Genomic DNA, 16,907 nt, shown 5'->3' on the forward strand with positions numbered 1-16,907 from the left:
GCACACAGTTTTAATCTGCCAGCAAGTTTCATATCAGCGCACACTCCGCTGTAGAGTGAAAATCTCATTCTGGAAACATCCCCCAGGCTGTGGCTAAGCCATGTCTCCGCTATATCCTTTCTTTCAGGAGTGCTAGTTCTGCAAGGTTCGCAGGAGAGCTTCTGTAAAGTTTGGAAGGTAGGAGACGAGATACTGGCAGAAGTGAAACTGTGAGTACCGGCCGTGAGTCGTGCTTCGGTGGCTCAGTTGGTAGAGGACTTGCCCGCGAAAGGCAAAGGTCCCGAGTTCGAGTCTCGGTCGGGCACACAGTTTTAATCTGCCAGGAAGTTTCCTTTGCAATATTGTTATTTCCGCAGAGTGTGAGAGTTGTAAGCTTGCCTCTGATGTGATAGGACTTTTTTTTTTATAATAGGTGCGAACAATGTAATTCGTTAATGTGAAAAATCAAAATACTGTGTGTGACTCTAAAATGTGAGAAAATCAGTGGAAAATATATTTACGTAAGAAATTCGGCAACAACAGTCTTCCAATTCATTTAGTTCAAAACAACCATGAGGACCTGATGTTAGATTTTTAGGATCAGGAATCATACCCCTACACAAGAAGAACTGGAGCCCTCTCAGCATGAGAAGCTAAGTGAACTTGAAAGTTTATTGTAATCTTCGCTGCTCTCAAATCTTCATAAAAGACTTTGCTTATTAATTACTTGGACTGGGCATTGTTTCAGTTGGACAATTGATGGAAGAAGGAAGGGAGGGGGGGGGGGGCTGGAGATTACACATTGCACTACCTGCTGTAAGAATGTGGGAGACGTGTTTTTAAACGGCGCCTGCCGCGGCCGGCTGAGTCCGCCGAATGACATCGCGCTGCTGGGAGGCGGCAGAGGTGTCCGGAGCGGCGGACGGCGTCTCCGCGGCCACCTGGGGCGGGCTGGCCGCGCGTGCGAACGACCGCACGGGGTCAGGGACCCGGGCTGCTGCCGCTATATAAGCGGTGCCCGAGGACTCCGCCCGCCCAGTGCTGCCATGGCGACGTTACACCTGCTGCTGCTGCTGCTCGCCTCCGCGGCCGCCGCCTCCACCGCCGGCGACGCGGGCGGCGCCGCTGCCGGCTCAGACGCCGCCCCCGAGGAGGCGCCGGCGGCGGTGACGGTGGTGGACGACTCGCGGCTGCCCGTGGAGGCGGCCGTCGCCGAGCAGCAGGAGGCGGGGGCGGGGGCGGAGGCGGAGGCGGCGCTGCCCCGCGTCTCGTACAGCGGCGCCCAGCTGCTGAAGGTGACGGCGCCGGCGGACGCTGCAGACAACGTCCGCGTCGTCCTCCGAGACAATGAAGGTGCGCTAAGCTGCAGCACAAAATTTGTCGGCAGACGGGCCGTGCACTGGAACGTCGAGCGTGCCGAGTTTACGACGTCACAGGGAGGAGTTGCGCGTTGGGGAGTCTCTCCGTGCAAAGCAATGTCCATCATGGTAGATATTCCGAACGTGCGTTTGAACCTTGACCAATGAGATGGCAGAACGCCGCCTACGTCACATGCACGCCATCTCCCTTCAGTGCTGTACGCGCAAACTATGTTGAATGGTTATAAAGAATCCTCCTCGATTGCAAATAGAAACCGGATGTTGACGCCTTCTTCGGAACACACTAAAACTACAAACTGTCTAAAGAGGCTGGGCGTCCTGTATTAATGACGGACCATGCCTCTTTAGGCAGTTTGTAGTATTAGTGTGTTCCGAAGAAGGCGGGGTTATCCGCGCCGAAACCTAGATCAACATCCGGTTTCTATTTGCAGTCGAGGCGGATTCTTTATAATCATTAAATTATTCACGATTGCTGAAGCGCTGCAATGTTAAAAGTTCTCAAACTACGCTGACACTGGCTGGTGGACGACACTGTAAACACATTTCCCATTTACCGTAGTTTCCGTCGGCCACCGCGCCGAGTGTCAACTTAGTTTGTTCATGTACTACGGAGTTGCGAGGAGCCATATTGTCTGTCAGTTGAAACCCATATCTACAGATCCCGTTTCTGAGCACCTGCGCCGGCCGGTGTGGCCGAGCGGTTCTAGGTGCTTCACTCTGGAACCGCGCGACCACTACGGTCGCAGGTTCGAATCCTGCCTCGGGCACGGATGTGCGTGATGTCCTTAGCTTAATTAGGTTTAAGTAGTTCTACGTTCTAGGAGACTGATGACCTCAGATGTTAAGTCCCATAGTGCTCAGAGCCATTTGAACCGTTTGAGAACCTGCAAATTTTGCGCATATACACTAGAGCCAAAGAGATTGGTACACCTTCCCATTATCGTGTAGTGTCCCCGCGAGCACGCAGAAGTGCCGCAACAAGACGTGGCATGGACTCGACTAATGTCTGAAGTAGTGCTGGAGGGCGCTGACACCGTGAGTCCTGCAGGGCTGTCCGTAAATCCGTAAGAGTACGAGGGGGTGGAGAGCTCTTCTGAATAGCACGTTTCAAGGCATCTCAGGTATGCTCAATAATTTTCATGTCTGGGCAGTTTGGTGGCCAGTGAAAGTGATTAAATGCAGAAGAGTGTTCGTGGAGCCACTCTGTAGCAATTCTGGACGTGTGGGGTGTCGCATTGTCCTTTTTGAAATACCCAAGTCGGTCTGAATGCACAATGGACATGAATAGATGCAGGTGATGAGACAGAATGTTTACGAAAGTGTCACCTGTCAGACTCGTATCTAGACGTATCAGGGGTCCCATATCACTCCACACGCCCCACACCATTACGGAGCCTCCACCAGCTTGAACCGTCCCGTGCTGACATGCGGGGTCAATAATTCACTAGGTTCTCGCCATAACCGTACACGTCCATCTGCTCGATACAATTAGAAACGAGACTCGTTCGGACGCGCATGTTTTCTCTCAATAGCCCAATGTTCGGTGTTGACGGGCCCAGGCGAGGCGTAAAGCTTTGCGTCGTGCAGTCATAAGGGTACACGAGCGGGCCTTCGGGTACAGAAAGCCCATATCGATTATGTTTCTTTGAATGGTTCGCACGCTGACACTTGTTGATGGCCCAGCATTGAAATCTGCAGCAATTTCCGCTCGCAGCGATGTCGGAGATTTGATGTTTTACCGGAATCCTGATATTCATGATACAGTAGTGAAGTGGTCGTACGGAAAACCTCCACTTTATCGCTACCTCGGAGATGCTGTGTACCATCGGTCGTGCGCCGACTATAACAGCACGTTCAAACTCATTTAAATCTTGATAACCTGCCATTGCAGCAGCAGTAACCGATTTAACAACTACGCCAGACACTTGTTGTCTTATATAGGCGTTGGCGACCGCAGCGCCCTATTCTCCTGGTTACATATCTCTGTATTTGTATACGCATGCCGATACCAGCTTCTTTGGCGCTTCACTGTAGAACAGAGTTGTGATGCGCCATATTGCCTGTTAGTTAAAGTCCATATGTGTATATACTCAGTTTCTGAGCACCAGCAAATTGAGCATCTCTCGAAAACCCGTCGTTAACTGTATGATCCGTTGTAATAAAATGACGAGGAGGGTCATATTCGTGGTTAAATTTTTTTTATTATAATAATCGTTTCTCCCTATGCAGGTCGGCGGCAACAAAATATTCTCGCATTCGTAGGAGAAAGTTGACGATTGGAATTTCGTGAGAAGATTCCACCGCAATGACAAACGCCTTTGTGTTAATGGTGTCCATCCCAAATCTCGTACCACGTCATGATACTCTCTCCCCTAGTTCACGATAATACAAAACGTGCTGCTCTTGTTCCAAAATCCTGCTACATATCGGCGCTAATGATATGGGACTGTAATTTAGTGGATTACTCCTGCTACCTTCCTTGGGTATTGGTGCGACCGGTGCAACTTTCCAATCTATGGGTACGGAACTTTCGTCGGGCGAACGGTTGGCTTCAAATGGCCCTGAGCACTATGGGACTTAACATTTCAGGTCATCAGTCCCCTAGAACTTAGAACTACTTAAACCTAACTAACCTAAGGACATCACACACATCCATGCCCGAGGCAGGATTCGAACCTGCGACCGTAGTGGTCGCGCGGTTCCAGACTGAAGCGCCTAGAACCGCTCGGCCACCAACGATTGGCCCGAACGGTTGTATATGTTTGTTAAGTATGGAGCTATTGTATCGGCATACGCTGAAAGGAACCTAATTGGTATACTACCTGGACTGAAAAACTTGCTTTTAATGAGTGATTTAAGTTGCTTCACTACTCCGATGATATCTAGTTCTAAATTACTCATATTGGCAGAAGTTTTTGATTCGAATTTTGGAATATGTATTGCGTCTCTTTAGTGAAGGAATTTTGGAAGGCTGTGTTTAGTAACTCTGCTTTGGCAGCACTGTCGTCGATAGTATAAATGACGAAATAATTTTTCCCTCATGAGGAGAACTACTGTAAAGTTGTATCCCACTATTTGTAAAGGAACTTTTGTAAGTCTATGTGCTTAGTGGCTAAAGATGGTACTTTCCTTTTTGCCTTATAACATTTTCATGGATATCGAAGTTTTTAGTTATGTATACTACAGACAGAACAACCTGACTAGCATATGGAAAAGTAGGAAATGTACGTTTTAATAGAGCTAATATAGCAATTTTACGCCCGTCTATTTCGTCAATAGTCGACAATTGGCGGTGGAGCGCGTTGAGATCGCGTACACCACGCTGCGGCCCACGTACCTTATGCACCAGTAGCATCGTTTCTGAGCATTCAGCAGCGCGTTGAAGTCGGCACGCTCAACGTTCACGTTCGAAAGCACGGCCCGTGTGCCGAATGCCTTGGGCTGTCCTCTCACACTCAAAACTGTTACCAGTAATATGCGGCGCTCCTGTCTGGACCAAAACATTACAAACACTGGTCGTCAAACTGGGGCCCGCGGGGCGCATGCGTCCCGAAACGAGTGTTCGTCGGCCACTGGGTTTCAGCAGTATTTTATAACACGAGTAATACGCTTCTAACAACTGGCAGCAGAAGCAAAACACGTCGACTAACGTCAAGTGCTTCTTAAGAGAGCATTCTTTTTGGTGAGTAACAAACACAAATACTTACAGAGACAGTAATATTTTATGATGTACTTCATGTTAACTGACGTTGTTAAATTTGGCCGTGAGTAAAGTAAAGTTTGTCTCTTTCCTAAGCGGTAAGTAGTGCGGCCACTGCAGAGTTAAAAGAAGTCAGAGGGCAAATTTTTTCACGTGTGTCTTCCAGTGTTGACAACGACAATTCTATGAGCGTGCGCAGCTAGCACAGATCAGCTGTTACGGCATAAATTTCAAACAGAAGCAACATGGGTTTGTAAATGCGCATTACACAGCGTGAACATTAATGAAACCGACAAACTGCTCGGACGGATTCATGACTGGAAATGGAGCAAAAAAGGTCCTCCGAACTTTTGTCCGGAAATGCATCGTTGCCATGATACGTGCCACTGACGAATGAAGGTTCCTCTGGCCACTTGCCGTGTGTTCCTTGCGTGTTGCATCTGGTATGGATAGTAGCGGTTGTCAAGCACGATCACATAATCGTATTTCGGCTTACACCATGTTGACGAGCGACTTGCCTGGAGCTGGAGCTGGGGTTCGTCTCAATATCCCGTAGAAACCGGTCCCACAAATCTGGTCTAAAGTGGCGAATGTGTTTACCTCAACATTAATTAGTTACTTCCAAAAATCGAGCATAATACAACAGATAAAATGTAAACCCTTTTATATCCAAATCTGGTGCCTGGAAATCAGGAAAAGAAAGATAGGACCCTGTTGTGAAGACACTGGCACCGGCTGCAGTACTCACTTAGGTGCGTAAAATTCGTCACTGTGTAAGACTCCGAAAAAAATGTGTGTAGTTCCAATACATTATTTTCTTCTTGATTGAAAATACACTCCTGGAAATGGAAAAAGAACATATTGATACCGGTGTGTCAGACCCACCATACTTGCTCCGGACACTGCGAGAGGGCTGTACAAGCAATGATCACACGCACGGCACAGCGGACACACCAGGAACCGCGGTGTTGGCCGTCGAATGGCGCTAGCTGCGCAGCATTTGTGCACCGCCGCCGTCAGTGTCAGCCAGTTTGCCGTGGCATACGGAGCTCCATCGCAGTCTTTAACACTGGTAGCATGCCGCGACAGCGTGGACGTGAACCGTATGTGCAGTTGACGGACTTTGAGCGAGGGCGTATAGTGGGCATGCGGGAGGCCGGGTGGACGTACCGCCGAATCACGTGGGGCGTGAGGTGTCCACAGTACATCGATGTTGTCGCCAGTGGTCGGCGGAAGGTGCACGTGCCCGTCGACCTGGGACCGGACCGCAGCGACGCACGGATGCACGCCAAGACCGTAGGATCCTACGCAGTGCCGTAGGGGACCGCACCGCCACTTCCCAGCAAATTAGGGACACTGTTGCTCCTGGGGTATCGGCGAGGACCATTCGCAACCGTCTCCATTAAGCTGGGCTACGGTCACGCACACTGTTAGGCCGTCTTCCGCTCACGCCCCAACATCGTGCAGCCCGCCTCCAGTGGTGTCACGACAGGCGTGAATGGAGGGACGAATGGAGACGTGTCGTCTTCAGCGATGAGAGTCGCTTCTGCCTTGGTGCCAATGATGGTCGTATGCGTGTTTCCCGCCGTGCAGGTGAGCGCCACAATCAGGACTGCATACGACCGAGGCACACAGGGCCAACACCCGGCATCATGGTGTGGGGAGCGATCTCCTACACTGGCCGTACACCACTGGTGATCGTCGAGGGGACACTGAATAGTGCACGGTACATCCAAACCGTCATCGAACCCATCGTTCTACCATTCCTAGACCGGCAAGGGAACTTGCTGTTCCAACAGGACAATGCACGTCCGCATGTATCCCGTACCACCCAACGTGCTCTAGAAGGTGTAAGTCAACTACCCTGGCCAGCAAGATCTCCGGATCTGTCCCCCATTGAGCATGTTTGGGACTGGATGAAGCGTCGTCTCACGCGGTCTGCACGTCCAGCACGAACGCTGGTCCAACTGAGGCGCCAGGTGGAAATGGCATGGCAAGCCGTTCCACAGGACTACATCCAGCATCTCTACGATCGTCTCCATGGGAGAATAGCAGCCTGCATTGCTGCGAAAGGTGGATATACACTGTACTAGTGCCGACATTGTGCATGCTCTGTTGCCTGTGTCTATGTGCCTGTGGTTCTGTCAGTGTGATCATGTGATGTATCTGACCCCAGGAATGTGTCAATAAAGTTTCCCCTTCCTGGGACAATGAATTCACGGTGTTCTTATTTCAATTTCCAGGAGTGTATTTGGTGTGATACCTTATAATATGACGATTCACAATGTGTAAGTCGTAGCTTCCTGAACCGTGATTTTTAACTTTCAAAATCTATTCTTAAAGAATTTACTTTATTTACTAGCGATTCATTAAGAACATTAACACACTATGTGAGCGTGGAAGTAGTTGCCAAGGAGTAACTGATGGAAACAAATTAAATTTCAACCAATGGAGATTTTATTCATAAAAGCCTTTTCAAAAACAGATTTAAAATTTATAAGCAGAAAAGCACCCTCGAAATATTAAGTTACAAATTAACAAATGTGAATTTTATTCCTAAAAGCTTTTTCAAAACGGATTTAAAATTATAAGTAGAAAAGCACCCTCGAAATATCAAGTCACAATTTATTCAGAGACAGAAATAACAATTTTTTTGTTACAGTAGGAGCCTTCGGGATGAGAACCTTCCGCTCCCTTTCAACAAGGCCGTAGTCACGACCGCTCACAACGACATCTGATAAACTACACTGGTGCAAATCTGCAACACACCAGATTACTTTAAACTAAAAATTTTAACAACTCACACAAACACATTAACTATGCTCTCCGTAAGAGGGATGGAAATTATTTTCCACCAAAAGGGCAATTTGTTTTTAAAAGGGCTCTTACGGTGGAAGGGTGGCAACTTTATAAAAATGACTTTTTAAATAAAACCCATGAAATTCAGACTTACATAAAGTGTACAACATGCTGTACATTACACATATACAGCCTCGCAAGATGATAGGCAAGATAAAAACATATTTCAGGAATTCGGCCTTTACCTTAATTCTATAAATTCGTTAACACCGAATCCGACAAACAGACAGACACTAACTGCCTAACAAATGCAGACGGGAGACAAACGAGCAAGCTGGGGACGACGCTACGGTCGCAGGTTCGAATCCTGCCTCGGGCATGGATGTGTGTGATGTCCTTAGGTTAGTTAGGTTTAAGTAGTTCTAAGTTCTAGGGGACTGATGACCTCAGCTGTTAAGTCCCATAGTGCTCGGAACCACCAAGCTGGGGACGAGAGACTGACCAAGAAAAAACTGCGATGTCTGGCGAAGACCTGGCGCCGGCCCCCCAAAATGCTCTCCCGAACCGTCCGCTGCCAGCCACTTCAACGGACGCAGGAAGGCGCGCCGATCTCCCGTCTCACGGCGTCGCAGCTCGCTCCGGGCAGACCGTTGTGGTAGATTGGCTCCTGCTGCTCTCGTGTCGGCCGCGAAGCCACTACCCCTCGTATACGGCGCGGCCCACAGGACTGCCGTGGCGACCTCACACGCGCCGACGCTCAAGACGGACAAGTCATCTTGTGTCCCAGTGCGCGACCGACTAACCGATCGATCCAACCGCCAATGACCATTGCCTAAACAAACTCGAGCAGTCTGGCTGCCTAACACATACTAGCACTCCGGACGACAAGTAGACACTGACTGCCGCACACTGAGCCGGCTGACCAACTGAACTCGCCGAGACTGACTGACTGACCCAGCCTCACTCCGACTGACCATCTGCCCCGACTCACTTCGACTGACAGACTCCCTCTACAGAGCTGATAGCGCCCCTTAAGTGCACGTGAACAGGCAACCTTTCCGCTTCCCCACCAGAGGGAGACACCAAAGCTGCGATTAGCACAGCGGTGCCACCGCCAGAAACGGAGAGCGACTGCTTCACACAACGCGCTGCGGCGCGCTCTTCAAAACAGCAAATTTTTTACCACGGCTCACTTCCATCAATAACCATGGCTTGATGGAAATTGAATATGTCTTTGAGTGGCCATTTTACCTCCACCACACCATTTAGTTACTCAGCCCGAGGTATCGCCCTATAGTGTCAATATCGGCTCTTAGAGAAAAAAAAAAAAATTGACGACCACTGACATAACGAATGAATTGGAACGTCACCGACATACTTTTAGAGGGGTAGTATGGACCAAAACAAAAAAAGTCTAATAAACATGGGATCTAAACTGCATAGGTTGAGAGCTATAAGCACTTGTCTATCTTCGCTACTCTGAAACACATCTGGCTAGCCTTGAAACACTTCTAAATATTAAAGTAGCCCTGGTCTTACTTCAGTGAGTGGCTGCTGGTGCTGCGTAAGGTAATGATCGCCGACAATACATGGCAACAGCATCCTCTTAGCATCGCTTTGCAATTAACAATTTTGAGCCCACAGTAGTCTTCTTCCATATTAATTCCTCGCGATGTTTTTTTCACTGTGCCCAATTAACACCGTAATTGTGCCTGGTCATAACATACGGTTCTTCCAGTTTGATAGCTTGCAATGGGGCGCACTACATGCCGCTAGCGACCAATACGCCTGACCGCCTCTGTCAGACTCTTACTGTACCGGAGCTCACGCCGGACCCAACAGTCCTGTGCGCGTCCGCGTCCATCGACATTGTTCCCTTCTTCAGATACACCCTTTGAATGTTTACAGTAGCAAATCGCCTTGACTAGACCAGCGTGTACCTGAGTGTTGGTACATAACTCTTTTTTCAGATATTGCATTTAAATTACATAATCATATTCGTTCATAAAAAAAATTTACAAAATAGTGATGAAATACTGTGGTGACCAAAATTAAAGCAGCAAAACGCTATTTCCCCGTCTAATTCAGGATATAATCATACAAAACTGTCAACAGATGTCCGTACAATCGTATTCTGCACGGAAGATAGCATTCGGCCAACAGACACTCACACCAACAATGATGTCAGGGCGCCTGTCAAACGGGGTAGTGTTTGCCGGGTAGTTCCACATCCACAGTCGCTGTGCACACAGTCACAGACGCTGCAGTATGGCAAGGAGACGACGTCTACCACTCTCCCTGCGGTGGAGGGCCAAGGGAAAAATGGAAGCAGGACAGTCGCAAGCTGATAGTGCCCGACGGCTTAATGTGAATCGTACTGTTGTTTCTCGGATGTGATGACATTTTATAGAGACCGAAACTGTATCCCGAAGACCAGGGAAGGGCCGGCCACATGTGACATCAGAAAGAGCGAACTGTTATTTGGATGTAAGGGCACGACGGTACCGCGTTGGTACTGCACGGCAACTGGGGTCTGATCTGTCAGCATCCACTGGACGTGTTGTATCGAGGCAAACGCTGTACAAAAGGTTTCAGCAGAGTGGCCTTTACTGCCAGAGACCTGCTGTACCTGTGCCTATGACGCGTCTTCACAGAAGGGAACGTGTAGAGTGGAGTCGTCAATATGCTACCTGGACGGTCGAACTATGGGTCAATGTTCTTTTCACAGATGGGTCTCGAGTGATTCTCGACGGAGTCGCATCTGGAGAGAACGTGGGACAAGATTTCGGGATCCAAACGTTGTGGAAAGAGACCGATATTGAGGAGGATACCTAATGGTGGTGGGCGGGGATTATGTTGACCACTCAAACACTTCTCCATGAAAATGTAAGGGTGAATCGGCAAGGTTTAACTGCTGTCAGGTATCGTGACGAGATTTTGGCACCTCATGTGTGATTCGATTGTAGCGAGGTACTTTGGGCCCAGAGGCCCAGACTTCGTATTGATGGACGATAATACTCGACCTCATAGAGCACGGGTGGCTGATGTTTTCTTCGAAACGGAATATACTGCACGCAAGGCGTGGCGTGCTCGCTGTCCCGATTTGAACCCCATGGAGCATGTCTGCGTTGCACCACATCAGCATCCACCAACTAGTCTCCAAGACTTGCGAGCAGCTCTGCAGGAAGAACGGGCGTTACTGCCTCAACATCAGACTGATGACATCATTCACAACATGCTTCGTCGTTGTCAGGTCTATATTGCTGCCAGAGATGGTCACACCCCCCATACTGAGCACGTTAACCAGTTGTCGGATTTGTGTGCAAATCCGTCAAGTTGCAAAAAACGAAGAACTTTTTTGTCTACAGTTATGCACGTTGCAGTTACTTACGTTCTGTATTCTTCACACTGTTTCTTCTTTACTATCACCTCTTAATACTGTTTTGTGGCAAAATAAACGCAGCCTTGCAAAATTTCCGTTTGTTGCTTTAATTCTGGACACCAGTGTGTATTACATAAAAAATAATCCAATACTCAAAATTACCACATTAATACAGTAAAAATGTCTCGTGTCAGACACTGTGTTGTTTTGTGAGTGGGGTGTGTCCGGTGTGTCGGCAGACGTGATGGTGTGGAGCGACGCGCAGGCCAACGGCACGGTCTCGCTGGACGTGCTGGTGAAGCGGCCGGGGGCGGCGGAGGCGATGCGCCGTCGTCTGCTGGAGGCGGGTGCAGCCGTCGAGGTGGCCGTCGACGACCTGCAGCGCGCCATCGACGAGGAGAACCCGCCCATGTCCGACGAGGACCTCGACGAGCTGATGGGCCGCAACGGTGAGTCCGCACCCAGTCCGCTCTCTGCCGCCGCCTCTACTGAGGGAAACGGAAAAATGTTACACCACGGGACATCAGTCCGATAGTTATCAAACCTTACGAGATGCTCATAACATAACGGCTACCTTCACCCCAGTCGGAACTGGTGTCCATCATCGACGTCACTATCAGCTGTCATCACGGCGTCCACGAGTGCATTCTTATATTCTTTATCTCGTGGCAGCAAACGGCCTCCGAATGTTATCTTAAGGTATTTCTTGTCAGATCTGGAACACGTGCTCTGTCAGTTCATAAAGATTAATCGGCTGGAGTCTTCCACGGAAACATCTGCATCTAAATTACATAGATACTTCGCAAACCACCGTATGGCGCGTGGCGGAGGGTACCCTGTACCACTACTTGTCATTTCCTTCTCTGTTCCACTCGCAAATAGAACGAGGGAAAAACTACTATCTATACTACTGGCCATTACAATTGCTACACCATGAAGATGACGTGCTACAGACGCGAAATTTAACCGACAGGAAGAAGATGCTGTGATATGCAAATGATTAGCTTATCAGAACATTCATACAAGGTTGGCGCTGGTGGCGACACCTACAATGTGCTGACATGAGGAAAGTTTCCAATCGATTTCTCATACACAAACAGCAGTTGACCGGCGTTGCCTGGTGAAACATTGTTGTGATGCCTCGTGTAAGGAGGAGAAATGTGTACCATCACAGATTGTAGCCTATCGCGATTGCGGTTTATCTATCGCGACATTGCTGCTCACGTTGGTCGAGATCCAATGACTGTTAGCAGAATATGGAATCGGTGGGTTCAGGAGGGTAATGCAGAACGCCGTGCTGGATCCCAACGGCCTCGTATCACTAGTAGTCGAGATGATGGCATCTTATCAGCACGGCTGTAACGGATCGTGCAGCCACGTCTTGATCCCTGAGTCAACACACGGGGACGTTAGCAAGTCAACAACCATCTGCAAGAACAGTTCGACGACGTTTGCAGCAGCATGGACTATCAGGTCGGAGACTGTGGCTGCGGTTACCCTTGACGCTGCATCACAGACAGGAGCGCCTGCGATGGCGTATTCAACGACGTACCTGGTTGCACGAATGGCAAAACGTCATCTTTTCGGACGAATCCAGGTTCTGTTTACAGCATCATGATGGTCGCATCCATGTTTGGTGACATCGCGATGAACGCACATTGGAAGCGTGCATTCGTCATCGACATACAGGCGTGTCACCCGGCGTGATGGTATGGGGTGCCACTGATTACACGTCTCGGTCACCTCTTGTTCTCATTGACGGCACTGTGAACAGTGGACGTTACATTTCAGATGTGTTACGACTCGTGGCTCTCCCCTTCATTCGATCCCTGTGAAACCCTACATTTCAGCAGGATAATGCACGACCGCATGTTGAAGGTCCTGTATGGGCCTTTCTGGATACAGAAAATATTGGACTGCTGCCCTAGCCAGCGCATTCTCCAGATCTCTCACCAATTGAAAACGTCTGGTCAATGGTGGCCGAGCAACTGGGTCGTCACAATACGCCAGTCATTACTCTTGATGAACTGTGGTATCGTGCTGAAGCTGCATGGGCAGCTGTACCTGTACACGCCATCCAATCTCTGTTTGACTCAATGCCCAGGCGTATCAAGGCCGTTATTACGGCCAGAGGTGGTTGTTGTGGATACTGATTTCTCAGGATCTGTGCATCTAAATTGCGTGAAAATGTAATCACATGTCAGTTGTAGTATAATATATTTGTCCAATGAATACCCGTTTATCATCTGCATTTATTCTTGGTGTAGCAATTTTAATGGCCAGTAGTGTATATACTTCCTTATGAGTTCTAATTTTTAGTACCTTAGGAGTCCTAATTTCTAGCATCTTGGTCTTTACGCCGAATGTACGCTGGAGGCAGTAGAATCTTTCTGCAGTCAGCTTCAAATACCGGTTCTCTAAATTTTCTCGTTGGTGTTCCCTGAAGAGACTGTCCATGGATTCCCGTTTGAGTTCCCGAAGAATGTCCGTAACACTTGCCTGTTGTTCGAACCTATTGTTGTTGTTGTGGCCTTCAGTCCAGAGACTGGTTTGATGCAGCTCTCCATGCTACTCTATCCTGCGCAAGCTTCTTCATCTCCTAGTACCTACTGCAACCTACATCCTCCTGAATCTGTTTAGTGTATTCATCTCTTGTTGCCTACCAGTAACAAATCTAGCAGCCCGCCTCTGAATTGCTTCGACGTTTGCCTTTAATCCGACCTGCTACGGATCCCAACCACTCGAGCAGTACTCAAGAATACGTCGCACTAGCGTCCTATATGCGGTCTCCTTTACAAATGAACCATACGTTCCTAGAATTCTCCCAATAAATCGAATTCGACCATTCGACTTACCTACCACAATCCTCACATGCGCGTTGTATTTCATATCAAAAAATGGTTCAAATGGCTCTGAGCACTATGGGACTCAACTGCTGAGGTCATTAGTCCCCTGGAACTTAGAACTAGTTAAACCTAACTAACCTAAGGACATCACAAACATCCATGCCCGAGGCAGGATTCGAACCTGCGACCGTAGCGGTCTTGCGGTTCCAGACTGCAGCGCCTTTAACCGCACGGCCACTTCGGCCGGCCTATTTCATATCGCCTTGGAACGTTACTGCCAGATATTTAAACAACTTCACTGAGTTAAGCAGGACATTTTTAAATGCCATATCCGAACGTTACAGGTTTGTTTTTCCTACTCATCCGCATTAACTTACATTTTTCTGTCCTGTATCCTCCTGCAGTCACTCAATTGGTTCAAATGGCTTTGAGCGCTATGGGACTTAACATCTGAGGTCATCAGTCCCCTAGAACTTAGAACTACTTAAACCTAACTAACCTAAGGACATCACACACATCCATGCCAGAGGCAGGACTCGAACCTGCGACCGTAGCTGTCGCTCGGTTAGAGACTAAAGCGCCTAGAACTGCTCGCCCAGCCAGCCAGCTGCAGTCACTCAAGGCGATACCCATACCGTGCACCACAGTAACGTCAACAAACAAAAGCAGACTGCTGCCCACCTACTCCGCCATGTCATTTCTGTATATGGAGAACAAAAGTGGTTCTGTTACACTTGCCTGGGGCACTTCTGACGATATATTTGTCTCTGATGAACACTCACTGTCGAGGACAACCAACCGGATTCTGTGACTTGAGAAGCATTCGAGCCAGTCACATATCTGTGAACTTATTCCATATGTTCGTAAATTCTTTAACAGCTTGCAGTGGGGCAGCGTGTCAAACACTTTCCGGAAATCTAGAAATACGGTATCAGCCCATTGCCCTTCATCCATAGTTCGCAGTATATCGCGTGAGAAAAGGGCTAGGTGAGTTTCGCACGAGCGATGCTTTCTGAAACCATGCTGATTCGTGTATATAAGATTCTCAGTCTCAAGACAGTTTGTTACATTCGAAGTGAGAATGTGTTCAAGGATAATGCAGCAGGCCGATGTTAGGGAAATTGGTCTGTAATTTTGCGGGTCTGTTCTTTTGCCCTTCTTGTATAGAGCAGTCACGTGTGCTTTTTTCTAGTCTTCCCACTGCATCGCAGACGTGTTCTATTGATTGAGATATTGAGATATCAGAGGACTGGACAGTCCAGTCAACGAGTCATACGTTCCTCAGGCGTTTAGATTGCGAACTACAGTGTGCGGTCTTGCATTAGCTTGCTGGAATGTACCATTTGCTACCCTGCTGGTGAAACGTATGACAACAGGGTTCACTGTTCTAGCCACATACTGGCGAGCATTCAGCCTTCCCCCACGAAGGATTACACTCGTTTCACAACACTTTCTGCAAACGTGACGTCATTTGGATGTCACATGCAATATCGACGAGCGCAGGAACTGCTATCGACTTTCGTTAGCGTTCGATGCGGGCCTCTCTCGCATGGCTAACAGCTCACACATGTCCTAAGCGGCAGAAATGTACTAACCAGAAGTGACATCAGTTTGCAGGAGGACTTGTGAGATGAGTGTATGCTCGAAATATTTGTGACGAGATAGAATGCGATTGTTATTGTTCGTCGTTTCACTTGCAACAATTTAAGCTGTCCCCTTAGGTTCTTGCCTAAGCACACATTCGGAAATCGTCACTTGTTCGGAAATAAACAACCAAATATTTATTTCATCTTTCGCTCTCTAATCAGACGGAAATGTTAAATAACATCGAATATTGCAGAAACACTGGTATTACATTCATAAGAATGGCCCAGAATGTATTAACAAAACTGACATCTAATATCGTGTATAATTTCATGTATTGACTCGTTCCATGACCATGGAGACTTCTCCTTAATTTGGTCTCACGGAACAATAAATAAATAAATAAAAATAAATAAATAACATAAAAAATTATTTGCATGTTGTAAGATGCGAATCTACATCCTTCCATTAAGTTTCGGGAATGCAGCCGCATGTATTCTGCTTCTTCTTCTAATATTTCGGCTGTATACCTTTCAGCCATCTTCAGAGAGAGCCGTACGACTGACGCTCCAGCGCTCGCTCCATCCTTTTAAACTCGCGGACCACGCCATTGCGCATGCGGCCACAGATAAACAAGGCGCCAGTGATGTTGATTGGCGGCAAAGACGTACAATATGCATGAGTTACGTCTGTGACTGCGCATTCGATCCATGCTGGGAGGTCGATATATTACTGGGAGCTGAACTGTAGCGACGTCTTTGTAAGTTCAATATTGAAAGTGCCGGATTCCATGATTTATCTAATGTGAAACCGCTGTCTCTATTAATTAAATTCTTCGTCAAGCGGATTTCAATGGCCTCTTTTACTACGGAGTCCCAGAAAGATGAAACAGAAGTCAGAATTTCGACATTTTCATATACCATAGAGTGACCAGAATCAATACAATGCTCTGCCACAGCCGATTTACTGGGTTGTAAGAGCCGAGTGTACCTGCGATGTTCCGTACACCTCTCTTGGACTGTACGATTCGTTTGTCCGATGTATGAAAGGCCACAAACGAATCGTACAGTCCAAGAGAGGTGTACGGAACATCGCAGGTACACTCGGCTCTTACAACCCAGTAAATCGGCTGTGGCAGAGCATTGTATTGATTCTGGTCACTCTATGGTATATGAAAATGTCGAAATTCTGACTTCTGTTTCATCTTTCTGGGACTCCGTAGTAAAAGAGGCCATTGA

General features: G+C 48.1%; 1 protein-coding gene across 1 annotated transcript in view; it reads left to right on the forward strand.

The window, feature by feature from the left end:
* The first annotated feature begins 855 nt into the window (after positions 1-855).
* The window catches only part of LOC126234974 (carboxypeptidase B-like), a 46,379-nt gene continuing 30,327 nt past the window's right edge, over positions 856-16,907 (forward strand). The window contains exons 1-3 of the mRNA XM_049943712.1: positions 856-959; positions 1,256-1,332; positions 11,479-11,688. Coding sequence (XP_049799669.1) covers positions 856-959; positions 1,256-1,332; positions 11,479-11,688 — 391 coding nt within the window. The remainder of the gene's footprint in view (positions 960-1,255; positions 1,333-11,478; positions 11,689-16,907) is intronic.

Source organism: Schistocerca nitens, chromosome 2, assembly GCF_023898315.1.
Source record: "Schistocerca nitens isolate TAMUIC-IGC-003100 chromosome 2, iqSchNite1.1, whole genome shotgun sequence".
Taxonomy (NCBI): Eukaryota; Metazoa; Arthropoda; class Insecta; order Orthoptera; family Acrididae; genus Schistocerca; species Schistocerca nitens.